This window comes from Rutidosis leptorrhynchoides, chromosome 6 (assembly GCF_046630445.1).
Source record: "Rutidosis leptorrhynchoides isolate AG116_Rl617_1_P2 chromosome 6, CSIRO_AGI_Rlap_v1, whole genome shotgun sequence".
NCBI lineage: Eukaryota > Viridiplantae > Streptophyta > Magnoliopsida > Asterales > Asteraceae > Rutidosis > Rutidosis leptorrhynchoides.
Window position 1 is genome coordinate 435,533,583 of NC_092338.1, and position 27,284 is coordinate 435,560,866.

General features: G+C 32.8%; 5 protein-coding genes across 7 annotated transcripts; all 5 read right to left on the reverse strand.

Annotated features, from left to right (window-relative positions):
- On the reverse strand, nucleotides 1-1,963 carry LOC139855970 (uncharacterized). The gene is made up of 4 exons (XM_071845205.1): nucleotides 1,825-1,963; nucleotides 1,536-1,617; nucleotides 589-754; nucleotides 1-451 (listed from the first exon to the last, which is right to left on the reverse strand). The coding sequence occupies exons 2-4, from the start codon at nucleotides 1,615-1,617 to the stop codon at nucleotides 214-216; spliced, it is 486 nt and encodes a 161-aa protein (XP_071701306.1). The 5' UTR covers nucleotides 1,825-1,963; the 3' UTR covers nucleotides 1-213.
- Nucleotides 1,964-3,662: 1,699 nt separating this feature from the next.
- Nucleotides 3,663-6,208, reverse strand: LOC139855746 (prefoldin subunit 5-like). The gene is made up of 4 exons (XM_071844996.1): nucleotides 5,989-6,208; nucleotides 5,775-5,878; nucleotides 5,378-5,455; nucleotides 3,663-3,892 (listed from the first exon to the last, which is right to left on the reverse strand). The coding sequence occupies exons 1-4, from the start codon at nucleotides 6,176-6,178 to the stop codon at nucleotides 3,806-3,808; spliced, it is 459 nt and encodes a 152-aa protein (XP_071701097.1). The 5' UTR covers nucleotides 6,179-6,208; the 3' UTR covers nucleotides 3,663-3,805.
- A 3,837-nt stretch (nucleotides 6,209-10,045) lies between these two features.
- On the reverse strand, nucleotides 10,046-14,152 carry LOC139852532 (E3 ubiquitin ligase BIG BROTHER-related-like). Its single transcript, XM_071841827.1, has 7 exons — nucleotides 13,754-14,152; nucleotides 12,751-13,069; nucleotides 12,598-12,668; nucleotides 11,325-11,366; nucleotides 11,105-11,226; nucleotides 10,914-11,022; nucleotides 10,046-10,222 (listed from the first exon to the last, which is right to left on the reverse strand). The coding sequence occupies exons 1-7, from the start codon at nucleotides 13,961-13,963 to the stop codon at nucleotides 10,172-10,174; spliced, it is 924 nt and encodes a 307-aa protein (XP_071697928.1). The 5' UTR covers nucleotides 13,964-14,152; the 3' UTR covers nucleotides 10,046-10,171.
- Nucleotides 14,153-16,134: 1,982 nt separating this feature from the next.
- Nucleotides 16,135-19,200, reverse strand: LOC139855294 (small ribosomal subunit protein uS9m-like). Its single transcript, XM_071844530.1, has 4 exons — nucleotides 18,663-19,200; nucleotides 17,681-18,121; nucleotides 16,664-16,747; nucleotides 16,135-16,314 (listed from the first exon to the last, which is right to left on the reverse strand). Exons 1-4 carry the CDS (start codon nucleotides 19,198-19,200, stop codon nucleotides 16,223-16,225), a joined length of 1,155 nt encoding a protein of 384 aa, XP_071700631.1. The 3' UTR covers nucleotides 16,135-16,222.
- A 1,880-nt stretch (nucleotides 19,201-21,080) lies between these two features.
- On the reverse strand, nucleotides 21,081-27,006 carry LOC139851780 (probable serine/threonine-protein kinase At1g54610). Of its 3 annotated transcripts, XM_071840945.1 has the most exons (9): nucleotides 26,393-27,006; nucleotides 25,262-25,546; nucleotides 24,863-25,180; nucleotides 24,212-24,439; nucleotides 23,852-23,952; nucleotides 23,342-23,453; nucleotides 22,133-22,316; nucleotides 21,858-22,063; nucleotides 21,081-21,475 (listed from the first exon to the last, which is right to left on the reverse strand). In XM_071840945.1, the coding sequence occupies exons 1-9, from the start codon at nucleotides 26,771-26,773 to the stop codon at nucleotides 21,269-21,271; spliced, it is 2,022 nt and encodes a 673-aa protein (XP_071697046.1). In that variant the 5' UTR covers nucleotides 26,774-27,006; the 3' UTR covers nucleotides 21,081-21,268. The 3 variants fall into 3 exon arrangements, with proteins under 3 accessions (XP_071697046.1, XP_071697045.1, XP_071697047.1); XM_071840944.1 differs by having other exon boundaries at nucleotides 21,858-22,316; XM_071840946.1 differs by lacking the exon at nucleotides 21,081-21,475 and having other exon boundaries at nucleotides 21,869-22,053.
- Between the last annotated feature and the right edge of the window lie 278 nt (nucleotides 27,007-27,284).

Below are 27,284 nucleotides of genomic sequence, written 5' to 3' on the forward strand. Positions count from 1 at the left end.
AGTAATCATGTTTCGTAACTTTACTCTCAGGCTATCTATCTTGGTACAACGAAAATTGAGGAAGAACATTTAGTTACAAGATACATCACTAAAATAAAAAAAAAATAATACATGATATGTTAAAAGTTCGCCATCCAAGGCCTTAAAGTGTACATGAAGCGGATACAGGCTTTGTTCCTCGATTAATCTGAACTCAAAGACAATTTTGCACGATTATGAACACTCGCTTGGAAGAACATTGTAGAAATGGTAGATCTCGTCTTCATCAATGACCCCAACCTCAGTCTCACAAACCGAGCAACAAACAGGTTTGGTTGATCCAACGTCTGCTGAATTACCTCCCTTTTTAACTCGTTTACGTTTCAAACTTCCTTCCTCTGATACATGACTTATCTTTGTCTTGCAATTTACCACAAAGACTGCTCGGTATTGGGTCACATATTTTTCATGCCTGATAACAAAAAAAAAAAAAGTTTACTATGACCACGACATTATTAGAAACAGAGCGAATGCAATTAAAACCAAATCACATACTTTAAAATATACAGAGTAAATTTCAATGGGTGAATAGTTGCAATACTCGGTTACCTTTGACACTCGAGGCAGAGAGTTGTAAAACAGGCAGGACAGCAAAGAACTGCATCCGAATATTGACCTTTCCTTTTCTTTTGAACCCACAACTGATCTTTATCGTCAAGATTAGGATCATAAAACTCTGGTTTAACCGAATAGTCTATCACGTCATCATCTGAAACTGAACGTACAAACAGTTATCAGCAAAATACGTGTGAACTACAACACGTCTTTATGCTATAGAACAACATATCTAAGAGTGTGTATGTTCACCTATCAATTGAATGGTTCAGCACGCTTAATGCTGAATCATTCAGCGTTCAGTGTGTTTGTTTCTAACTTATGAATGACATATTGTGCTGAATGGTTCATCATTCACTGTTAAACCATTCAGAGCTGGAACTATCTCTTAACCATTAATCACCTAAATTTTATGGATTATGCTCTTTAAATTTTATCAAGAACACTTATTAAACGACTACATTGTAGTTTTATTCATCTCAAAGGTTTATAAGGTAATTATGTCATTCACATTACTCGTCCAAAATAATTATCAAACATGTTATTTTCATTCAGAAGCAACTTTATTCAGAACCTTTGAATCATTCAGATTATAAACCATTCAACGCTAAATCATTCAACACTATCAAACGCACCCTAAACCACGTAAACTTTTTGAGTAGGCGAAATACATAACTAAAAGTACCACAACTCCATATTAGAATTATGATAAACTGCCTAACATGAACATATGATGAATTTTAGTATGTAATTATAGCTTAATAGATAGATAATTGTAATTGCATAATACAAGTCACAATGTCATCCATTCTAACAAACGAGTTATCAAAGAAGGCATATATGTCAAGTTTTAACAACTAAATGAATTTTTTTCAGAAATATATAAAAAATACTGTATTAATTGATTGATAAAGATATATATATATATGCACACAACTGACCTACTGTTTCTTCAACATCTTGATGATGTTCTTGAACATCAATAGATCCATTGATATGTGCCTCCTCCTTCTGTTGCGACATCTGCAAATACATCAAATTTGTTAATTGTAAAATGATCCATATGTGAAACAGAATGATAAACTCTTCGGAAAAAAACTTTTTGATTAAATATGGATTTTGAATTGCAGATAACCAATTTTATATCAAAACCCTAAATTAACTGGAGTATATGTAATACGTATAGCATATACGTGAAAAAAATAGCATATAAAAAAGGAAAAAGCTTACCCTTGAGAAAAGATTATATTACGATGACGGACGTTATCCTTCTCCGGTACCGGAGAGTTTTTTTTACTGAATCTCCGGCAGGTAAAGTGCGCAGTGTTTAGGTACTTCTAGAGTTCTATTTTCATTCTTCAGAAGAGATTTAATTAAGGAAAGTATTAATTAATTAGATATTTATAACTTAATCTCATATTCATAATTAATCGTGAATAATATTAATACAAAAATTATACAAGAAAAATTAATTAAAAAATATATTTATATTTTGTAATTGATCAAACGGAGTTTTAAAACATAATACTGTTATAGTTAAATATAGCCCTAATGACTAAATTGTCCTTAAATTAAAAACCATTCTAGTTTTGATAATTTATTATTTCTTATAAAATTAAGTTAAAATATTTCACAATCTAACAATATTAATGTTGAGATTGAAATAAAACTATATATAAAAAATAAAATAATAAAGTTGATTTAAAATATATAAAAATGTATTTACTTTAATTACTTACTGACGTACTATTTGATGATTTCGCAAAATTAATAATTAAAAACTAATGATTTTAATTATAATTAATTAATAATAACAATAATAAAATATAAATACAAATATTATTTTTATGTTATATATAAAAGAGAATAAAGATAAATGAGTTTGATTTGTTCTTATATATAAAAAAAAAAAAAATTGGGTTTGTTACAAATTAAAGGTTGAAACTAAAATCTACCTAGTATTGTAGAAAATTTAAATTAATGGTTAATTTGAAGAGATATTATTATGACATCATTATTCAAGTATGTAAATGAAAATTATAGTTATGAAAGCATGAGTCAATATTTAATATTTTGATAAAAGATGATATAAGTATGATTTTTTTTCTTTTATATATAAGTAGATGTATATAATAAACACCTTTTTGGATAAATGCTTCATGGTACATTAATAGATTATATAAATTATATAATCTGTTAATACATATTTATATAACATAAACTGTTAATACATAGTTGTGACGGGTTTATAAAAATGGATTTATCATTACCATTTTTTTATAGTGTATCATAGGTATCAAAACAATTAAATGAATTGATTAGCTTTCTTACAAAATTGATTAGAAAACACTTTTCACATTTCTGTATATTTAATACATCATGAATATTATAGAAACTATAATAATCTCTTTTCTTAATATACCCACTATATCAAAGAATCAAAAGATTAAAAACCTGTCAAGATTTATAATTTTAGGACAGATTATATTACATTCATGTAGTGTACCAATATATACTTATCATTTAGCTTGAAATATAACCTACAAATTTTTAAAACCTGTCAAAATTTTAAAAACACTTTACAGATTATATTACATTGATGTAGTGCACCAATATGCACCTTATGATTTAGCTTGAAATAGAACCTACAAATTTTATCATTGTTTTGTATTAACAAAAACAGATGACACTTTGATTTTGATTAGAAACACCAAGTTTACTAATCTTGAAGATAAGCATGAACGAATTTAACGTCTGTAATACGCGATGACATCCAAGTCGGGGTATATTGGTAACCAGTTTTCCATGTATGCATACTATGGTGTATATTTGATTTGTAGTAGTACCAAGCTTACATCTTTTTCAGCAGATCTCATATAAAAGCGAACACCGACCTCCAAACTTGTGCTAACGTGTCGTTTTTGTTTATGAACAATGTAAAAGCTTAAGAGAGGCTGCATACTTTGTAATCAGTGTCATCTACACCAATTCTCGCCAATGGCGTAAGATGAATAATTACCTTGATTTGTATTTGAAAGCCAAATATATAGAGGATTAGGCCATGAAACGAGAAGAAAAATTACTTTTCCATAAGAGAAGTTCATACGTTACTAATGTTTATGAAAAGAAACTAATAGAAGTGGTTACAGAACTACAATTAGGTACAAGATGTCATAAATAAGAATAATAACCAGCCATCAATTCGATACATCTATGATGATGCAGTAGATGGTTGTTTCAATTTGGCTTGCAACACCACTCCAGCCTCATCTGCTATGTTTTTCTTCTTGCTAGCCACCTGCATAAATAAACACATTGTTCATCATATGAACCATAAATACTCAAACTTGTTTACATTTATATACCATACAGGAATCCCATGTCAAACTGCATCGTTCCTTACACCTAAAAAACATTTTTCGCGCATTCTAATTGGTCCAAACTATTGACCCTGCATATGTACTAATGTGTACAAACTATGCACAACACTTAACAACTCAATCTTATTTGTCTACATAAAAATAAGTTGTTATTGAATAGGCAACCATTGAAAGAAAGTAATAATCACTATCCTATTGTTATTTTCTAAACCAACTACAAATATAATGCTTAAAAGCACTATCCTAGTATCTTTCGCGTTCGAATAAATTAGTTAGTAATACTGGATATCGTCAATTTGCACCAGAATTATAAGTATGATAGTTGGACACACAAAGCACTTAAAAAAACAAGTAAAAGGTTAGGTATACTCTAACAAAATGCAAACATAATCAAGGAGCGGTGTCACCTATTAGATAAGTATTAACAAACAATTATATGACAAGGCGATTCAAAGCTCTACGAATCACCAGAAACAACAAAAATGAATTCTAGATAGGTTAGGTTGACTTGACCATTTAGATAAACAATAATCAAAACATCAAGAACATATAGTTATAATATAGCACATGGGATGGCTAATACAATATGAACCTGATTTCGGTGCCTTAAACACGAAAATTTAGTGGTGTCTATGGTAACACGTAACCTTACAAAATTTCCAACTTCGGTTCCATATAAAACGAACAAAAGAACACCTATAACCATAGCTGTTTCATATTATTACATTATTATACTGACAAAAGAACCCAAACCATTGACACTTAATAATTCTGTCAATGGTTCTAGTAGACCAGTTTAAGTATTTTGAAATTTTATGAATTGGATATGGAAACTAAATTGTTCTTATGTAGTAATTATCTATTACTTGTCATCCTGTGGAGATTAAAGAACTGAAATACGATATAAAAGGGTTCGGAAGAATTGTATGTTATAATCCTCTTCCACACGAAGTAGTCGAAACTATTTCAAGTCATACAACAATTTTACATTTCAAGAGTAGCAAGCAGTGACGGAACCATGAATTTTTTTTACCGGTGGCGATTTTTTTTTCTAAAACGTAGCAACTTTTTTGGCAAAATATGGAGGTTTTAGGCAAATTTTGGAAAAATTTGGCAAAATATGAAGTTTTTTGGACAAAATTGGGCAATGTATGGAGGTTTTTGGGCAAAATATGGAGGCTTTGGGGCAAAATATAGAGACTTTTGGGCAAGAAAAAAATTCACTGGGTGCAAAATAAAAAAATTCAAAATTTTTGCACTAAAAGTTTCAAATCCACTCGGAGCAGGTGCCACCCCCCGCCCCTTACTACTTTCGCCATTGGTAGCAAGTCCATAACTTCAATAGCATTAATATTAATAAATTACTTCAACAACAATACATGAGTAGTTGAAAGAAACCATACCTCTAAAAGTTGGTCATAATTCGATTTAAGCAAGTTGATTTTCCGTTCACAATAATTCTTCCCTTCATCCATCGTTTTCTATCATAACACACACAAATATATTAAAAGCAGATATGCTCAAGTATTAAGTAATCACTTCACTCGCGTAATAAATAATAACTTTGTCTGGTTCGGTCTTTTACAAACAAATTTGATTTAATCACAAGAAAAACACGTGCTCAAACATTAGGCTTATTCATTTTATTCACAAAAATCCATATCATCAATCTTTATTTCTGTTTTTTTTTTTTTTTTTTCCTTTTTTTTCCATCATTAATCAACTGTGCTATATGATTGAAAAATGTCAAATAGCTATAAAAAAAAGTAGGAAAAAAAATAGCAAAACATAAAGTGTTACCTCAATGAAATAACCAGTACCAACATCAACAAGAACTTTTTCAGCATCATCAAGTGTCCCAGCAACATACAGTGAGGCTGTTAAAGGCACCAACATTTTCTTTCCTGCACAAACACGAGAAAATAAAATAATAATAAAAAAAAGATTAAAATATAAATACACTTATACTGAAATAAATAAATAAATAAATAAGGAAATAATAAAAAGGGGAAACCTTGAGGTCTTTGAGAAAGATCTTGAAGGGCGGTAGAGGCGAGATCAAGACGATTAGTAGCAGTACGGATGTTATTAAGACTATCTTGAAGAAGATTAACTTCAGCATCTGTTTGTTCTTTTACTGATTTCAATTGTTCCAAGCTCAGTTTCTCTAGTTCCGATATCATCATCCCTCGAGACGACGCCATTTTTTATTTTTCCTTCTTCAAAACCCTTGTTTTTTTCGGGTAAAAAGGGAACAAAACCCTTATTTTTTTCTTTACTTCTCGGGTGCCCGCTAATCTACTTTAATTATTGATTGCTATTTTATAAAAATAGCTATTGTCAAAGTATTAGATAGTGTAAAATTTACCGTTATAGGTATTCATTATAAAGTCAAAATATATGCGAAACTATTAAACAGTTGCAAAGTTACCATAATGTACATCGTAAACTATCCAACAACTTCAAGGTTAGAAGCACATAGTGTTTAAGTATCAAAAGACATACACATTAGCTTCATACACGTATCAAAAGAGGTTAGCTATTTTGCCTTCACACCTAAACAGCCTAATCATATAATATGGTTAAAGTTGTGAACATCATCCCATGCAAAGATAAACCTGCCTTCGGACCGTTCGAATACAATCCAGATCTCGTCTCCCGGATTATAGCCATCTAAACGAAAAAACTTCATCCATCCACATGCAACAAATAAGTTTGGTTTTTTTTTTTCTTCTTCCAAGAGGCCACATATGTGTGTTCTGTCAAAAGCATCAACGCATTCATAAGTTTCACCACCGTTTAGTTCTGGTAGTTGAGCCAAATCTTTGGGCAGTCGCTGAAGCAAATTGTTATTATTATTAATACATAATGTATTAGTATTTGTCTATAACACATAAAATAAGACCGAAGAACGTTTAATTTATGTTCATCCAAGTATAGTTTGTATGAAAATAGAACTAACTTACCCATACATGCCCCCTCGGCACGTACACGAAAACGTAAACGTCTCCGTCAGCAATATGGAAAGCCATGCTGCCTTGTTAATTCATGTACATCAGACAAAAAATGTTTAACACATAATATATTAACTAAAGTGAAATGTTGTAACAAATTTCATATAGTATTGTATGTAACAACAGCATATGGTTTGAAAAAATAAATCTATTCAACCCAACCTGAAACGATAAGATATATAGATACACAACTATCAGCAGAACTAAATAAGCACATAACATGAGTATCCAAAAGGGAAGTTTTATTGATCAGTCATATGTCATTGTTTATGGTAAATAAGTCAGGATTGAAGTTCTGTTTTGCATCGCCTCCATTTACGGCTTGAAGATGGTGAACCAAAAGGACTGTCTTTTGTCCGATTGTTCTAGCAAAATAATTTAATAGTGAGGCATAATTTTACTTTAAAAATCCATTATATCCCTAATTTGACTTTGATAATCGATTATAACGCACTATAATCATTTATTCACATAAGGCAAAAAATGTTACACACATATTATATTAAGTAAACTGGATTCTTGAAACAATTTCATATAGTATTGAATCGAAACCTTGATAGTAACAGGGAACTAATGTGACGTTAGATCATCGATAGGTGAAACAAAGAATAAAACAAACATTATAGTGGAAATGCCTAAGTGTAGAGTAAAAGATGCTTTCATTATAAACCCTAGCGTAAATTGATCACATCTTGTTAGCGATAGAGTTTGTTACCGGTGATAACATAGACACGATGATAACAGTGTAAAAAAAAAGAACCATTTACGTAGGTAACATAGACACGATGATAACCTGTAACTGCAGACGCGTCAACATTAGATTTTCGCAAAGAAGCCCTCTTCATAGTTTGTTTCGGTGAAACACCCTGTGTTTGGAAGCACCAATACCACTCGACAGGGAATCATTGACTACATGTACGCTGTGGTCATCTTTGTCATCTTTTTTCCCTTTTCTCGACCGTTTCATTAGAACAGTTAACAAACCAATTGTGTATCGCCCAACACAACAAAAAAATGCCAAAAAAAAAATTGAACACTATAGCGATGACACAACAAATTAACACAACATAGTACATAGGATCGTGAAAAAAAAAACAACCAGCAATAACAAACGAATAAAATATCCCAAAAAATTATAATAACGCACCTTTAACATCGAAGAACGCGAATCCTTAAAAACACCTAAAAATTCAGGTAAAAAAATAGAATCCAATTGTAGCAAACGAACCACTAATCAATGTAAAACATGAATCGATTTAAAATTTTACAAAAAACACACCTTGCACACTGATGAACTGCAATTCGCGCATACACTTGAAGGCTTCAATAACACCACAAGAATCGGGTAAAAAATAACATTCAATTTTCACTAATTTGTTATAATAAATCGCCATATAAAAAATAAATCCCATATAAAATTTGTTACCTGGGCAGAAGAAACCGAAAGCAAAGAAAATCTGTAAAGCTGATTTGAGATGTGGTGAGGTAATGTATAGAAGAGGAAAGACACATTGGACATGCTTTGATGTCTCCAGAGGGATGGCCGACCATGACTTCCGTTTCAAGAGTATGGTGTCAAGTACAAGAGTTGAACCGGCAATGCACTATTCTGGTTCAGTTGAGCGGACTGTCAACAGTCGATGGGCCGAGTATACAGTAGTTGGGCCGAGTTTTCAGTAAGTTCATTTGATTAAAATAGCCCTTTTAAAGAGTTATTTTCTGGAAACCAGCCCACACAGGTCAAAAAAAAAAAAAAATAATAAAATAAAATAAAACCTATTATAAAGCAATTAAAAAAAAAAAAACCAAGGGGTCGAAAATGGTGAATAGTTAAAATTGGACCAATGGGAAGAGAGCATGAAGAAAGGGTTCTTCATTTGGTTATTGCAAGCTCAATTCAAGTGTTATTAAATCCTAACCAAAGGCTAGGTGTTGGTGTAAAAGCTTGGGGTATTTCTCCTTGAGGTTTCATAACTTTGAAGCTCCATTCTTCATCATCTTCTTTTGAACTAACCCTCAACTAGCTTGAGGAGGTATAAACTCTAAACCCACTCTTAGTTTGTAAGTATGTTTCACAACTTGATCCTTATTGGGATTTAACTTTAATTGGTTAAAGATTTACAAGTTTCAAAATGGTAATCTACACGCTTCCGCAAATCTTATTTCTTGAATGATTATAAGTATTATGAAACTTGTTAAATCCCAACAATGGTATCAAATAGAAGATATATAATTTATTTTATTTTATATTATTACGGAGTATGAGTACAGTATTTGATTTATGTTGTTGAGTACTATCATCTCACCAAAAACTGGGTTTACTTTGATTTTTGGATAAAGTAAATATTTTAAAAGAGTATATATTTATGATGCTATACGTTTTGCATTTTCTTTTTTAGTTGCTTATCAGGTTATTGTTTCAGTTTATAGTTTAGCATTTTGGTTTCGGTGTCATGTTTCAATTTCAATGCGTTGCAGTTTTTTATTTTGTGTTTCAATTTTCAGTTTTGCTTTTCAATTTCAATTTTTAGTTTTCAATTTTTCTTTTGGCGTTTCAGTTTTTTTTTTTTTTTTTTTTTTTAGTTTCAATTTTCAATTTCGCGTTTTAGTTATTAATTTTGCTTTTCGCATTTCAATTATTAATCTTTAGTTTTCAGTCTGCGTTTGAGATTCAAGTTTTAGTTTTTAATTTTGAGTTTGTTTCAATTTTAATTTTCAATTTTAGTTATGGTCATTGTAAGCTTTTTCTCTCATTTTAAAAATTTTATCAGAAAATTGGGTCTCGACCCAATCCCGACCTAATTGAGTCACTTGTCAAGATCCGTTAAAAAAATCTGACCCATCTAGGAGCTACCCGTTTGGACCCCATCCTGACCCGATTGCCAGGTATAATGGTTACCATTAATACCAAACAAATCCCTAAATCCTTGGTCTCGTCTCTATCTCTTAAGTAGTGATTTAAAAGAATTGACCAAAATAGACACGATTTGTCATTTAATAAAGTGAAATCACAACCCCGAAGGGAGTTCTAAGCGAAAGGTTGCTAAACAGAAAACATAACATAACAAACAACTGTTTACTAATGAAGATTTATGGTGTTTACACAAAACGAATGATAATCTAACACAAAGATTTCCTTGTGTTTGCAGCAACCAAAGAGCATATAACCATCGTGTATATACATTAACTTGCAGGACCAGATGTGGAGACTTCGGTGCTGCAAACAGGGCACACCTGCAAAGCCACATCATTTTTCGTTAGTTTTACAGAAACACAATGATGGCAATTTCAACCCATTTACAGATTTAAAATGTTGACTGTGTGTTCTATTATCTAAAACAGGCCAAATAAGTTTTATAGAACATATACAAATTCAGCTAAAAATTTAAAAGGGTAGAAAAGGCTAACGGTTGCCAAACGCATATTCAAATGCTTACATCCTCCTAAGACCATTTGTAGTGGGGAGGGGCGTGGGTTGGTGGTGTGTTGTTTTTTGCACTTTTTTGATGACTAGGATTTGTGGGTTTTTTGTTTGGAGTATTGGTGGTGTGGGTTTTTGGTGTGGATTAGGAGTGTTGTGATGATGTGTTAAAATATAATTGGTAAAGTAGTTAAAAAGGGATAAAAAGTATATTTTTAAAATAATATAAAATCATTAAATATATTCCAACGCTCGTTGCTTCATCCGTTGAAATCCAACTCACGCCCACCAAAATTGACAAACAACGCTGCAATATGCCTTAAGAGGGCGTTGCTTTTGGTGCCATGTCACATCCCGCGGGCGTGGGAAGTGAGGGATACAAGTGGTCAAAATCACGTTAGAAAAGAAATCGCATTCTAATTTTTTTAGTAGTGTAAATTAATATTACGGAGTATTATTTATTATTATCAGACTCGATCAAAATAAATAATCAAGTTCATGTACCTTGTTTATTTGCAACCAGTTGGTAATACAGTCAGAATGGTACGAGTGTTTGCATGAAAGTAAGATCAAGTTATCACCATCCTCATAGTCCAAACGACAAATCACACATCTGAGAGATAAAAGGAATAAATTATCAGTCACTCAAGTTAAACAAGAAAAAATAAATAATAAAAAATGCACGACTTGTTTACGTTTCACTGCTCCCATTTTGTATATTTTGGGTCTTGTATGTCACCGAACGCAAAGAAGCAATTGAATCAGCAGAAAGACCTCTAGTTTCGGTCCCAACTACTTCACCCAGTGCAATCAGTTCCTATAACACGTTACATGTGAGTAAACTACTAAGTACCACCAAATAGCAATTGAGAAAATAGTTTTAGCGTTTCCAGAGAAACATGTAATAATACATACCTCGTATGATAGTTCATCCGGGTCAACATCATCCCATGGATCCTGAAAAAGAAAAGAACGCTTATGCGACCAAAATGATCTAAAACACAAAAGTCACATAAGATCACGTAAAACATCTAGTCTAGGATCATCGGCATACCATTAATCAAAAAGAAATCACGGAGGTATAGAACTATATAAGTTTTGGTATGACTAGTGCTCATAACGTGACTACTGTAAAGTACGGAAACCGGTTTCCAAAATCTAGTTAATGCAGAAGCTGACTAATTTTTCATAAAATTTAGACACTACTTTGCAAAACGTGCATGTCAAGGCCTCAAGGGCCACTATGAAATACAGTAACCAACACCGCCAAAGGAAGTCAAATGCTCACAATTTCTTGAATCACTTTATGACATAAGTTAGAGATCTAATTTATTGTATTGCTTTCAGAATGAAATACGAAGAAACAAATGAACAAAGAGGTGTTGGCGGGTCAACCTAATCCCATTTCCATTTTGCCCCAATACACAACCTACCAAACTTGCTCATATGGCCACCTATACCTCTAGTAGTTGTGATTCTCAAACTAGTTTTCCTTTGACTCGATATACACCAATACAATCAAGAGTAATATAGCTATTGCTATTATAAGAGAAATTCATGAAACAAATTCAATAAATTTATTGTTATCAAAATCCATGAAACATACAAAGTGCTCAATCTTTCAACCCGCTAACCGTAAAACGAAAGCATGATATTGTATTAGATTGAAGATATGAGAAAAAGGACCTATATGCCACTAGGAAGGTGAAGTTAGGGGAGGTGGATCAGGAAGAACAATGATTGTAACTTCAAGTGACTGATTTTATGTAAACAATATTTCAAAACGTTTGTACTCATTTATCCATTTTACATTTGTACAAATGACAAACTACATACAAGAGAACACTAATAAAAAAAATTACAAGCAATATTACGCTGGCATATATATTGTTAAAATCAACAAATATGATGAGTCATGTGTTAATGTTTTCAGGAATGTTGTGACCATCCAATATAAATAAACCACTGCTTATTATTTTTATCTTTGCCCCTTCATGAAAAACAACCAGGAACCACGTCTTTTCACTTTATTTTTATTGTTTAAACTCTACTTTTCAAGTGTAACGTACATATATTAGAGAGTCAGGACAGGGGATAATTAGTTTGACGCCCGTCACACACGAGTATATTTACGGATACACATGTAAACATATTAAGCCAAAGAACACGTATCATAATATATTCTCACCTGAGAATTAGCACCTTGATCATTAATATCATCATCTTCCTCCTCCACCTCCTCTTCATCCTCTGTAACCACTGACAATCAGCAAAAAACTTTGTTAGACAGCTATGTTTATAAGAATCGAAATAAAAAATGGCTTAGTTAACAAAAACCGACTTTCATGAATGCCGGTGAGAGCCAATAATCTAGCAGCCATTTCTTGATCCTCAGCATCTTGAAGTGCTCTTGCATAAGCCTCGTCATTTGGGAAAGAAGCAGGATCCAACTGGATACTTGCACCCACCTCTCCAGATCCAAGTTGTTCGATATGAGCATGAACATCAAATGCATCTTCTTCTACTTCAGCATCAGAAGCATCATATTCACTATTGTGATGATCAAATTCATCATCATCCTCATGCACATAGCTTCCAGTTTCCCAACTCTCGTGGTCACTCCCTTCTCCATTCATTCTTAACATCATATACGCCCTTTCCTAGTCAACGCAACAAAATCCGTAAGAAAATTAAGTATATGTATTATTACATGTGGGAATGGTTCCAATAAGAACTCGAATATCAGTAAAGAATATCACAATATGAATCATTTAAGTTGAAAATTTTTAAAATTGACAACTGCGTACCTCTGTTAACGAATTTGATATTGGTTTGACAGCATTGACTCATTTTTCCAATGCGCAGTAGCCTTACAAAAAGTTTTTTTATTTACATGTATCGAGGTTTTATCAAGCACTTAAATTGAGATACACAATAGTCAGGTTGGTGCTAGCTTATACAAATCAAATTAAGAAATTTGACCAATTCTTAGGGTTCTTCCCAATATTTAGGTTCTTACTTGCTTCTGACATAATATTAATATTAATATATTAATATACATAAATATAAAATCCTAAAAACAAAATTTAAAAAAATATATATAAGCAAAAAACAAACCAAAGACTATCAGCACCAATTAAATTAAATCCAGTCAATTTCATAAAATTAGGGTTTGTAATAGGGCTCATTTCAACTCAATTACTAGTTTATTGGTAGAATTAAAGTAGCAACCAGATCAAAATTGACGATTTAACAAGAACAGAAACATAACAAGAGACAAATTACAACCCAATATAAAAAAATAATCAACCAATGCAATTTTATGTATAGATATAGATTTATACCTGATCTTGTAATGTACGGGCAAGAGCAAGATCAGCATCCACCTGACTGAGATTCGTAAACGGAGTTCTAGAACTAACCCTAGAACTCCTAACATTATTCAAATTTTCATCAACAACAACATCATTAGTAGTTGTATTATTATTGTTAGTGCTAGGGTTTTCATCGTTGTTGTTGCTGCTGTTGCTGACTTGGTCTTTGGAGTTCTCCATGAACTAGGGTTTTGTTTTGATAAAAATAAACACTAATTATATTTTTAATAACAACAAAGAAGTAGAAAAATGAATAAATTAAATTCTGGATTTTGTAGATTACAGAGAGATAGATATAGATAGATACAAAAAGGAGGAAGGGGATGAAGAACAGAAACTAGTACGCAAACACAATTCCAGTATTGCAATCTAACGATACCTTGTACTCTTTATTTTCGTATTTATACGAACAAAAATAAATAGATAATAAATGAAAATACATTTACTTTAAAATATAATAAAGCGGCCGATATATGGGCCTGGTACTCTGGATTGTGTCGGTTACACTTTAAAGCGTATACCGGTATACGGGTCGGATCTAATTCTATCGACATCTAAATCCATGCGTTACTTTTTTAAATTAACAAACGAACGGTTTAAGTGATATGGCAGTAAGAAAATGGGTTAATGTAGTACATGACCATTTTACTTTTAAAAGAAATTTGATTAAATTTATTTTGGTAAACAAACTAATTACACTAATAAACATTTTCTGATATTATTGTAATTTAAATTTGAACTTAGAAAAAAGAAAAAGTCCTGGCCGTTAGGCCGTAAAATAATAAAAATTAAACGTTTAAACATACCATATATGACTTTAAAAAAATTTTGTTAAAAAAATTCTTTTTTTAATATCGATTTTACTTATATAATTTTAGTATTAATATTATTTATGACAGAGTTGAGTTATAAATATAGAATTAAACTATATTTAGTATGCTTAAACGTAGATCTTAGAGCTACGTTGATTTTTTTAAAAAAATTTAAAGAATTGTGTAAATAACACTTTCGTGAAAAAAAATCGAAAAAAAAAATTATTTTAAACAACAAAATAAATAAATAATAAAATATTAATTATACATTGCAACTATCATCACCAACATTGAGAGGTGATACTCTCTCACACACACACACACACACCAGTTTTTGATCCACATACCTAATTTACTAATATGCCCTTATTTACAATAATAGTGGTTCAACTCCGTAGATAAACTTAGGTATATAATTATAAGTTTTACAGTAAAAAATGTGTATGGATAAAAAATCGAAGTATGAGTATCACCTCCCACCAACCATGTTTTTGTTGGGTATAGGCATGGTAATGGATCGGATATGGATCGGGTGACGCCATATTCACATCCATATCCATTTAGTTTTTGTTCATTCATATCCATATCCATATCCATTTACATTCAGATTATTCATCCATATCCAGTGGATTAAACGGGTTAATGGATATCCATTGAATATTTAAGAAATATTATAATATTTTCTAATATGTAATGAAAACAAAAATGTAATATAACAAAATAAATATAACATAACATAAATTTAAATTCTTTCACCAGAATGTGTAATTTTTGTCGAAGATACAATAATATTTGTTAAATTTACCATCAAACATTGATTATGACAAATTATATGTGTAATATTTATGTTTTCTTAAGTTAGATTTACATGTTTCTTATTGTGATTCCTCATAATGAATTCATTATATGGTTGCAAAAAAATGTATGTGTAATAATAAATACATTTGTAATGGTTATTGTATATGCATATATCTATGTTTTTGTATCTGTATATGCATTTCGGCTATAATTTCGGCTATAAATAGATATATTCATGGATAAAATATTCATCCATATCCATATTCATATCCATTTTGGTTCATCAATATCCATATTCATATCCATTTTGGTTCATCAATATCCATATTCATATCCATTTAAGATCATCCATATCCGCTTTAAGCGGATCGGATCGGATGATCATTGCCATCCTAGTAGGGTATTGTTGTAATATTTACCCATTGCCATCCTAGTAGGGTATTGTTGTAATATTACCTGAGGATACCATACTTTCTCACACTACTAGTAGAACTTGAACCAAGTGCTTACTTTTTGAGACGATTACATAAATGATATAACAAAATTATTAATATTGTCGTTACATCACCTTACAATGCAACATGTAAAAACACAGCATCTACTTTATCAATGACCAACCTCTAATATTACCAAAAACAGCAATCAAAGCTTTTCAAGTTCAAAATTAAAATTGAATGCTATGATCTTGAACAGCATGCGACGAACAAAAAAAAAAAAAAAAAAAAAAAAAAAAAAAAAAAAAAAAAAAAAAACAAAATTTGCTTGTAACTTATGTGACGCATTTGAGTTGTTTACATAAATACAACTCCCAATTGCAACAAAAACTTGATCAACGCTTGACCCATTGGAAGCTCTTTCTTGCTTTAGCCTTACCAGGTTTCTTCCTTTCGACAATTCTCGAGTCTCTTGTCAAGAAACCAGCTGCCAAACACCACAAATCACACGTCACAACAAATTTTACGTCAAGGGGCAATTCCAACCCATTTACTTGAAATTGGATTGATTTCGGTCAAGACATAGGTGCAAACGGGTCAAGTGGCCAAATAAGTGAATAACAAATGTAATGGGACAAAGGAACTACATATATAATCATCGAATTTGAGATTCTAATGCAATTCCAAAGGAAACTTGGGTTACCATCTGAATTGAACAAATAAAACCTGGACAAATAACCAAAAGATACGTGCACCGACGCTTTCTATAACAGATTCCCAGATCTCAAGCACATACTGAAACATAATATAAAGGTCAAAATGAAAGCTGAATTCACCTTCTTTCAGAGGAGGACGATACTGATCTGGTGCCCAGTTTTGCAATGCCCTGCTCATACCCAGACGGATTGCACCAATTTGACCTGTTTCATGCATTCGTGGTGTTTAGATTGAAGTCTACGTGAAAGAACACCAAACATAATTGTCAAGTGCATATAACTATAGTGTATTATCAACTAGTGTGGTACCCACGCAATGCAGTGATACCTTATATGTAAATGATAATGTTAATATATTTATGGTTACTTTGAAAGGCAACATATCTTATTCATATTGAATTCGTATGTGTTGAAATATTGGTTAGAGTTGCAATGAATACAGGGTCATCATTATTATTGGAAGTGGTTTGATTTAGGGTTATACGATAAGTGTAATGACTGTCTGCAATGAATATCTTTAATGTTCTTGGTAATGAAGGTATACGATTACATTTTATAGTTAGCATTGTGTATGAGTCAGTCATCTAAGTTTAAAATTATGTAGCTTTTGATTATTTGAAGTTTTAATGGTAGATTTTGATAGTGATATCTATAGGATAATACCGTAATCTATGGGGCGATCATGTGTTCAAGTATGTTTTACAAATCAAATACTCCCCCACCCACAAAATGCGTTCAAGTTCCGCCACTGTGATATGAATAAAACCTAGAGGTGGCAACTTTGACCCATTTACTAAAACATGGGGCAATTCAGGTTATGACAGGTCAAATCGATTAAAAATAACTTGAAAGGAAAATCAACATAAGTATCTTTTGATGCATATAAGTATATAACCTAATAAACCACATTATTCAAAAAATTAAATTTTTACTAAATAAATCTAAAAATAGGAAAAAGCATTTTAGGTCAACCCATTCTTTTTCGAACAGCAAAGTTACACAAACCTTACGCACACCTATATCCCAGGCAAGCACCCAAAAAAAACCCATTTTTACACAAACTAATGTTGGACTATTAAAGAACCCACCCATTTTGTGACCTCTCAGGTCTAGTACGATAAATCAAAAATAGCTCACCTGACATACCACCACCTTTGACAGTACAATTAACATCCAAACAACCCAAAGTTTTTGTCTCTGAGAGAGGACGAAGAAGAGCAGCTCGTTGATCAAGCATTGGGAAATAGACATCAAACTGTTTGTCATTAATGACGAATTTACCCTCACCGGGTTGAACCCAAACACGGGCAATACTACATTTTCTTTTCCCTGTGCCATAAGCCCTACCCTGATCATCAACTTGTTTAACTCGTGAATTTGCAATTTCCTCTTGCTTTTGTCGCTCAATGTCAGCTCTAGTAGATTTACGGGCATTCTTTTCATAACGCATATCCTCAATCATGCTTAATGGGGGCAATCCTGGAACATCATCAAGGTCTTTGAGTGCCATTAAGCTGTCCAACATCTCGTCTGTGATCCCCGATGCAGCCATTAGGTCGCCAAAAGCATGATCTGAACCTGCAGTCAAAAGTTATGTGGCTACAATCAGTTCCAAACCCTTTTTCAGCATCGTACATTACTTTCAGGGCACTTTCCATTTTAGTTCAGTGTACAGTATTTTTTCGTATAGTATTGTGCAGGGACTAATGCTGAAATATAACCAGAATGCACTTGAACGTTTCACTGGTAACCTTCAGAAAAAGTTTGATACGTACATTATACTCCGTATATAAACTCTAATATACATACAATAACAATACTTAAAAGGTCTGATACATACATTATACTTTTTAAATTGCATAAATATACGAACATAACGTTAGGTAAACGTTGATATGTTTTCAAATATTAACCCTGCAATAAGGATCAGGATCTAATGCATCATTTAATTAACACTAATACACCTGCATCAAGTAATCCTCTCCATAAGAACACTTTTATACTTAACCTCATCATCAAATGCATCAAGTAACAACAATTCAGATCAAATCTAACAATTAACATAAAAGTAGCAAAAACGAAAACAAGGATACATGTATATGTATAGGTATATGTATACCTCCTTTAAGTACTTGTAATAAACCTTTCTCCTCAATGTCAAGTAATCTAATTTCCTCTTGTTTCTTTTCAGTTTCCACTTTTTCATCAACACTAATCCCTCCAATCATCTCCGAAACCCGGCCCGAAGCAACCGAATCCGCATTATTCGCATTTCCGATATCGAAAATCCCATCTTCAATTTCATTTTCACTCTTACCTACAACAAAGTTCCAATCTTTAAACCCTGCATCAGTCTCAATTCCTTTACTCTTATTGATATCATTCTCGTTATTGTTAGATTCGTTCCGTTGTGTTTCTTCTACACCGAATAAAGATTCGATGGTGTTTTCATCGTTTTGTGACGAAATGTTCCACGAATCGAAGGGTTTAGGACCATTATTGTTGTTGCTTCCATGATTATTGGTAGAGAAATATCTTGAATTGCTAACTGAGTGGAAATTAGGGTTTTGAATCGAGTGGAATTGAGATTGAGATGAAATTAGGGTTTTTATGAGATGAAAAGGGGTTGAGGGTTTAGAGAGTATACGAGTAAGCATTGGGACTGTTTGTGAGTCTTTCAGCAAACCACCCACCCAACTAGAGAAGGAGAGTTTAGTTAAAGTTTGATAAAAGTAGATAAAAAGTCAGGGACTTGCTATGCATACACAGCAAGTGTACGGGTTAAACATGCAAGTTTAAACGTATTTTGGAATATGTTTTTACCACCGATTTATTTTCCACTTGATGATTTGTCTATGTCAGTAACTATAATTGTTGTTTATTGATCACTTATTATGTCAATCTGAAAATTTTGTGTATTTGTAGAAAACATTGAATTAAACATTTCTTCTCATTTAGAGTAAAACTAGTTGTGGAGCCCTCGCTTCGCGCCGGGGGCTCCGTTTTGAATGCGGGTTAAAAAAAAAGTCTTGATCTATTTTGTAAAAAAGAATTTTTTTCGACATAACATTGAAGGGTTGTTCTTTTTGTGAAAGTTGCTTCTTTTAGCGTTCGGATTTTATTTTTAAAAAAAAAGTTAGTAAAGTGGTGGTTCGATTTGTATTTTAATAAAAGTTAGTGGGTTAAGTTTGTGAAATTTGAAAAAACTTTACGTATAAAGTGGGGGTTCGATTTGTATTTTAATAAAAGTTAGGGGGTTAAGTTTGTGAAAATTGAATATTAGTAAAAAAAAAAAGTTAGTAAAGTGGGGGTTCGATTTGTATTTTAATAAAAGTTAGGGGGTTAAGCTTGTGAAATTTGGAAAAAAATATACGTATAAAATGGAGGGTTCGATTTGTATTTTAATGAAAGTTAGGGGATTAAGATTGCGAAAAGTGAAAAAATAAATAGTACTATTCATTTTCACTGTACCTTTTAGATATAGGTATATAATAGAAACATGACACAATAAAAAAATAGTAAACATACCCAACAAAGCCTTCCTCAACCACCCTCAAACTTTACATTCTCACTTCCGTACTATATTTTATAATGGCGGTTAGAAGTCACTCACGCGGTTCAAACGCGATGTCGAAACCTACCCATCCGATCATTTAATTGAACGAACCATTACATTCCTATCACCCCTCAGGTCGAAAGCCCCAAGACGAATCCATACGGCATCGCATGTGGTAAAAATCCTTCAGGTGAGACTCAAAAGCAAGATCAGTTCTTGTTCAGTTTTAGTTTTAGGATGACTTGAGAAACCATTGGATTAAAGCTAATATGACAATTAAGGTCTGAGAGAGTTTAGTAATAGTTGAGAATGATCATTCGTCTTCATAGCCTTTAAGGGTTTCTTTTTTGCCAAGGTCATCAAAGATGGAATCAACTGAGATTATACTATTTTTTTTATTTTATTTTACGCATATAATAAATGTGTTAGTGATATATACTAATGTCTCTGGTAAGATGTCTCACACAAAACCACTCAACTGGGATAGCAAGAGCTGGTCAAATTATAAAAAGACAGTGTGAGGGGAAGCAGGGTGACAAATGGAGAGAGCCACTTCTACCGTAAAACCGTTCAAATCTTTTTTAGTACTAAAAGACAACTTACACACCTCAAAACGAATTTATTTACGAATATATACATATTTTAAATTAAAGAATATATACATATTTCAAATTTCAAATGAGTTGTTGCACATAATTACTCGACCTCTCAAAGCAATGGTTTAATAGTAAGTGGCACTAAAATATGTAAAGGGTTATACAACATATTGCAATTTAGACAAGTGTTACTGGTGGTAGAAATGTAAAAGTATGTGGCTACTTTGTACATAAATTCTAACACGAATGAAATGGCCAGTATTTTGTCTCTACAACTAATCTGCAATGCCCAGAAATATGGAATAATGGATCTTTTTTATTGGAAGTTATCATTACTAATTTACTATATACCTAACTCAATTGCTGTAAATGATGAAAATCTGGATTCTCCTTCAAAATTTATGACATATACTTGCTATATTCCCACACTGTATACTAATATATACTTTATACTTTGAAATTAAAAGAAAAAAAAAAGTAACTCTGAATAATCAAAATATGTACAATGTTATATAGTTACAGGGGAAAGCGATGAGCTCTCTCTCCATCATTTTCTATGGGTGAACCAAGATCTTACTTGGCTTGTCGGCTAGAAACATAAATAGGGTTTGGTGCAACTTCAGACTCTAGTTTAGTGAGTCTGTTTTTCTCAAGGCGTGCTCTTCTTGCAGCTTCTTGAATATGGCGATCATGATCCTTGAGCATCTGATCCATATTTGATACACCCAATGGACCCGAGAAAGTGATCTTGTTGTTTCCTTTGTATCCATTATTACCATTCTAGATACATATTCGAACAAGAGCAAAAGCAAATCAGAAATCTACGGTATTCATAAATGAAAATTTAAGATGATACGTCTGAGTACAGGTGCCAGTTTAGATCCACATACTAACAAGTGGGTCAACTTTGGTTATGTTCATAGTTTGAACTGGTCAAGCAGGTCAATTCAACAGGGCAACAGGAAAATGGGTTCAAAGTACCCGCAATTATATTTCAATGCATAAAACCTCTAAAAAAGTAAAATTTCATTGAATAAAATTATAATAACTATTAGTACTATTGAATGATATCGTTACCCAATCCACCTGACCCGCCCATTTTTGCCAACTCTAGTTGCAAGATGCTATCAATATGAATCGCTTTGATTAAAGAAAAACTAACCACAACTGGTTCTTTAGTGCTAGATCTTCCACTGTCCATGCGTCGAGGTCCAACCATACTTCGGGAAAGATCTTTCCGGTCAGGCTTTCTTGAGTACCCAAAATCTTGAGTGAACTCTGATAGCCTACTGCCCATTTGATTTGTTGATTCTAATTGTGAAGAAGCACGTTTGTCACGATCTTCAGCCAACAATGTCCTATAACTTACTAAACTTGAGTCAGCTCTGCTTTTGATTCTAATATCATCGTACTTGTTAGCTGATTTTGTCCATGTACCTGCAACCAATGGTCCCGAAAACGTTTCCCTCATTGGAGGATGATATTCCATATCATTATTGCTAACTTGTTTAAAGTATAGTGATGGTTCTTGTTGTTCAACAGGGAAAACCGAAGTGATGTCATCCTTCTTACGGTTGAAATACTCGCTTCTACTCATTGGATTTTCTCTATCATGTCTTCTCTGAAAATAAATTAAATACAAGCATTAACAATTAACAGGGATGACAAAATGTGTAAGCATTTTTAATGCACAATTTGCCCATTCCCCCCCCCCCCCCCCCCCCCCCCCCCCCAACGATGGGACTCGAACTTGCAACCTCAAGGTTGATATGATCACTTGGTACCGCTAAGCCAGAAGCCCCTTTAGTGCACAATTGCCCAATAGGTTGGCAAATTAGACGTTCGGGTGGTTATAAAACAGAAGAAAACGCTATGCAAAAAGTTGTGTGGTTGAAAATTTAAATTTTATATAAAAATTATTAGCATGTGTAACGTGATTGTAATAATGATATACTATACTTTTTAGAGAAAATAAGAAGGTTTTAAGCGTTACGAGTTATTTGACCCATTCCACACATTTATCAAATCTTGACTTGAACTATTTTTTGAATATTACCCATTTGACCTGCCAACTATAGCATAAGCCACGGATACTTGCCTTTTATGGACAGGAACACCTTAAAACGAATTTTTAGTTGAAAAAAGTAAACTTGAAAGACCGATTAAAAAGAGTTGGATTGACCCACCAACACTTCATATGCCCGACATTTTATTTTAAAAAACACCAAAACTTTATTTTGTGTGTATTCGCGTGGGTGCATTTTCTTGATGCGTAAGTCTGCCGGAGATCTTCTAGAAGAAGTCTCTCTACCTCTCTCCACCTCCGGTCTCTCCACCTCCGGGTAAAGGTATGATTGTGTACATCTTACCTCCCCGTACTTCGTCCTGAACGGGATTGGGTAGTGTTACTTACGGGTAGTACACATATGGGTACACTTCGATTGAATCACAAACTGTATAACCCATTTCTTATTCTATGTGACCAGTTAAGTAAAAATAACCCGAAGCAAATGAAGGATCTGTAATAGTGTTTAGTTTTCTTCTTTGTGTGTGTGTGTGTGTGTGTGCGTGCTTGTGGGGACACATGAGCCATACATGCAAGATTCACAGCTTATAATATCAAACTATCAACATGATATGGGGTACCTGCATTGATCCAACTAACTCAGCATTAGCATTAGGAGCCGGATCCGCCCGATGATCCCTTGGTCCTCGGCTTTCCTTTTCAATTTTTTGGCTGTTACCTTCCGCTCTTTGCCTACAATAGCAAATTCAATTACTAACAAGTTGCATACTTATATTTCGTAAGTTGACTTTGAAAATCATACAAATTACCTTACATAGTCAAACTAACACAAAAAACAAAATGTCAAGATACATAGATGATAGAAATTAGGTCATAAATGTATAAAGCACCAATAAATAGTCAAGGAAAAACATCCTTCTAGAGCATGTAGTTAAATTACCCAATTACGGTGTTGTAGATATTTTTACATGTACAGTATGTACCATTAAAGCATCAAGTTACACAAGATTTTCAGTTTTCATGTCCTTAGTATTTAGAGGATAGTGGATGAAACTAAAACCATACATTTCTATGTTTTATAACCGACATAGAAAGAAATGTGCAAACTTTATCGACATGTACATACATACCATCTAAATTCTTCCTGTCTTAGTTTTGCATCGATCTCTTTGCTGGGAGGATATATTGGCAAACTTGAAGGGTCACAAGCATGTGGTTTAGTTGTGAAGAACTGAAAAAATATTATAAGAACGCATGCATTTGATAGTATAAATTTTTCATACAAGGATAGAAGAAAATAAAATCAAGTTGTAGCATAGACAATTGAACTGAACATCGACAAACACAAAGGATATGAGAACCTTTAAGTAAATAATGCCCATTTTCACCAAAATTCATTTTGACTTGTTATCAAACCTACCTGACTCGCCCATATTGCCACCTCTAACAAAACCGGTTAAGCATACTAACCATTAAAGAAAGCTTCTTACCTCACTCTTAAGAGCAAACAATGCAGTTCCTCTTTGAGAAGGATCTATTGCAAGTAAGGTTTCCATAAGCCTGATAGCAACGGTAGGAACATTTTTGAAAGATTCTAGAATACGTCGGCTATAAGGTTGGGCAGGTTTGAACACTGTTGAGTGCCGTAATTTTGACTTCGCCCAATACTCATCAGATGGTGAACCACAAAGCTTGAATATTTTATGCAATTGCTCTACCTAGATGATATAGATCACAGATCAAATAAGAAACCAGTATCCATACATGCAGATCTAAACGCATTATTATTATAAGTAAAAAAGAAAAATAATATATGACAAAACAGGGCATCAAAGATTGCTACCTATATCCTATATAAGACTTGCTAGTCTGAGTTTCATGTGAAACTTGCATTTACCTTACTCAAAAATCAAAGTTCATATTTATATATTATCCTGTGATTTAAAGTTAGATTCATATTGTATTTATAAGATTTATTTGACTTGTAATGCCTATATTTTATTTCTATAGAACTCATATCACTTCTAAGCAGGCTATCCGACTCAATGTGGTTATATGAACTTTGACATGTCATAGTAGAACAACTAGTAGTTCAAAGTGAGAGTAGTTCAAATTAGTGGTGGCAATTTGGACCCATTTACCTCAGTTCGGCCAGGCATGATAGGTTTTCCAGCATATAGCTCTCCGAGAATGCAACCCGTGCTCCATAAGTCAACAGCAACGCCATAATTAGTTGCTCCAAGCAAAAGTTCTGGTGGTCGATACCAAAGAGTCACAACACGGCTTGTTAGTGGTACATTTTCTCGATGACCAAAGAAAGTTGCCAAACCAAAATCCGCAATTTTTAAGATGCCATTATTGTCAATCAACAGATTTGGCCCTTTTATATCACGGTGCAGGACACCACGACTATGACAATGATCAAGCCCACTTAGCAACTGCTTCATGTAGCATTTAACCTACAAAATACAAATCTAACCAGTTTAACTAACCATGTAAACATTTAAAAGGACAAATAAGTTACAGTAATGAGATACTACCTGTGGTTCGGTGAACTTGACCCCGGGTGATGAAGCAAGTCCGGTAAGATCATGTTCCATGTATTCAAAAACCAAGTACAAGCTGCAAGAAGTACGTGAAGTGATCAAACCTTCCAGCTTAATTATATTTGGGTGATCAAGCTTTCGCAAAATAAGTATTTCTCTAGCCATAAATTTGACACTCTCGGGATCCATATTATCAAAACGCACTCTTTTTAAAGCAACAATCTTATTAGTACTGAGATCACGAGCCTTGTACACACTGCTATACGTTCCTTGACCAATCTGAATAATTTAAAGATATAATCATTAAAACCAAATCTACCATAACTCTGTATCAGACTATCAGTATTACAAAACCATTTTACTTGCTCTTTAATGTGCAAAATTAATAGAGATAATCCTCAAGCAGTTGACTTTTTCAGACTTAGTTGTTCACATTTAGTTGCAAATCAGCCACCAATTTCCAAAAATACTGTGAAGAACGAACTAGCAGAAATTTGTGGTTATAAATTGGATTAATAACACTTCTTTTCCAGAATCAATGTTGCTGCAAAGTTTATTTTATTTTTAGAATCACTGTGTGTTTTCAACGGAAAGCTGACACCTTAAATTTGTAAAGTCAACCATCAGCTAACACCTTAATTTAAATAAACTTAGCTAAAATTGAAAAGAACTGGTAATGAATATCGATTACGCTACCTTTTTAAAGCATCTTTTTTTCTCTTTAGCTTCATGTTCATAAAATCATCAGTTGTAACAACTATGGCCCCAAAAAGCCAGCAACAATAGTTTTTTTTTTTTTAAGGGTTTTTAAAGGGTAGAAGGTTTTCCCTGTTCGGGCTACCCGGCCATATCTGATATACGCAGCCCAGCAGGATTACTCCCTTACTGTTTCCAACCCTTCCCTGGCCACCACAATATATTCGTCCTAGACAGGATTCGAACCTCAGTGCCTCCCAACAACAATAGTTACTGATTCATCGAATACATTGATACAACTTATCTAGAAGTAAAACCAAATTGTGAGAGCAAAAAAAAAAAGGTGCATACTAATCACATTTAGTGTCATAAATATGTATCATCAAAAAGAAATAGAGATAATATTCGACAAAACTCGCTGGAAATTACCTTATTTAATTTCTCGAATGTATCCGCTCTTCGTGGTAACCATCCATTAATTGCTTCACCAGCTACAGCAACAAGCCAAGAAGGCCAACCTGCAACAACTTGTTCACCTTCTACACTTTTAGGAATCGGAATCTTACCAATAAAAAATTGTGAAACCTCATTTTTATTCTCATAATGATCATACTTAACACGTCTAGACGAGTTCGAACTCAATCTCTTATCAATTGATCCAGTTCTTGCTTCACCTAAACTACTCCTAACCCTAAAACTTTCTACTCTTTTCGACTGCGATCCACGTGGCTGCATTCTATCTGTGGAATGTAAACTAGAACTAGCCCTACCATCATCTATGGTAGCAGGCTTACCACAAACTCCACCCATCAGATAAACAAGTAGAGTAATTTGAATAATAATGGAGTAAAACCTAACAACTATATCGAAAGCCGATCAAACTAATTAGCAAACAATTATGTCATCTGTTAATCGTAATCGGTAGTTTACTAACATCAAATCGAGATGTAATTTATAAACTGAAATTGAACACAATTAATGATACCTTAAGAGCTGAATTGAATAAGACCCTAAAATTAGGGTTTTTTATGAGCTGTTATAAGATGAAGGATTGGTGTCCGTGGATGATGAGAGTTAAACTGAAAAGGGCAAAAAGAAATTGATTATAAAATAGAAAAGATACGGATTATATGATTTATAGACAGTCGTAAACGTATTTACGGCTAAATTTAAATATACCATGTTTAGTTTATAAACTTTATATAATTAATTAAAAAGTTTAAATATTTCTATTTTAATATCCAATTTCCTTATATAATTTTCACATTAATATTAATATTATTCATACCAAGTTTAAGCTATAAAAAGTGAATTAAATTCC

What these genes read in the sequence shown, in the direction of transcription:
- LOC139855970 (XM_071845205.1), bottom strand. Translation starts at nt 1,617, where the DNA reads ATGTCGCAACAGAAGGAGGAGGCACATATCAATGGATCTATTGATGTT. An exon ending in AGATGTTGAAGAAACAGTAG is followed by an intron (nt 755 to 1,535) that starts GTCAGTTGTGTG and finishes TTGTACGTTCAG; the next exon opens with TTTCAGATGATGACGTGATA. An exon ending in CTCTGCCTCGAGTGTCAAAG is followed by an intron (nt 452 to 588) that starts GTAACCGAGTAT and finishes TTTTGTTATCAG; the next exon opens with GCATGAAAAATATGTGACCC.
- LOC139855746 (XM_071844996.1), bottom strand. Translation starts at nt 6,178, where the DNA reads ATGGCGTCGTCTCGAGGGATGATGATATCGGAACTAGAGAAACTGAGC. An exon ending in TCTTTCTCAAAGACCTCAAG is followed by an intron (nt 5,879 to 5,988) that starts GTTTCCCCTTTT and finishes GTGTTTGTGCAG; the next exon opens with GAAAGAAAATGTTGGTGCCT. An exon ending in GTACTGGTTATTTCATTGAG is followed by an intron (nt 5,456 to 5,774) that starts GTAACACTTTAT and finishes GTGTTATGATAG; the next exon opens with AAAACGATGGATGAAGGGAA.
- LOC139852532 (XM_071841827.1), bottom strand. Translation starts at nt 13,963, where the DNA reads ATGGAGAACTCCAAAGACCAAGTCAGCAACAGCAGCAACAACAACGAT. An exon ending in TCTCACCGGCATTCATGAAA is followed by an intron (nt 12,669 to 12,750) that starts GTCGGTTTTTGT and finishes GCTGATTGTCAG; the next exon opens with TGGTTACAGAGGATGAAGAG. An exon ending in CAAAATGGGAGCAGTGAAAC is followed by an intron (nt 11,023 to 11,104) that starts GTAAACAAGTCG and finishes TTTATCTCTCAG; the next exon opens with ATGTGTGATTTGTCGTTTGG.
- LOC139855294 (XM_071844530.1), bottom strand. Translation starts at nt 19,200, where the DNA reads ATGCTTACTCGTATACTCTCTAAACCCTCAACCCCTTTTCATCTCATA. An exon ending in ATTACAAGTACTTAAAGGAG is followed by an intron (nt 18,122 to 18,662) that starts GTATACATATAC and finishes TTTTGACTGCAG; the next exon opens with GTTCAGATCATGCTTTTGGC. An exon ending in CAAAGGTGGTGGTATGTCAG is followed by an intron (nt 16,748 to 17,680) that starts GTGAGCTATTTT and finishes TGCATGAAACAG; the next exon opens with GTCAAATTGGTGCAATCCGT.
- LOC139851780 (XM_071840944.1), bottom strand. Translation starts at nt 26,773, where the DNA reads ATGGGTGGAGTTTGTGGTAAGCCTGCTACCATAGATGATGGTAGGGCT. An exon ending in TCAAGTTCACCGAACCACAG is followed by an intron (nt 25,181 to 25,261) that starts GTAGTATCTCAT and finishes TGTATTTTGTAG; the next exon opens with GTTAAATGCTACATGAAGCA. An exon ending in AGTTAGTTGGATCAATGCAG is followed by an intron (nt 22,317 to 23,341) that starts GTACCCCATATC and finishes ATTTATTTTCAG; the next exon opens with AGAAGACATGATAGAGAAAA.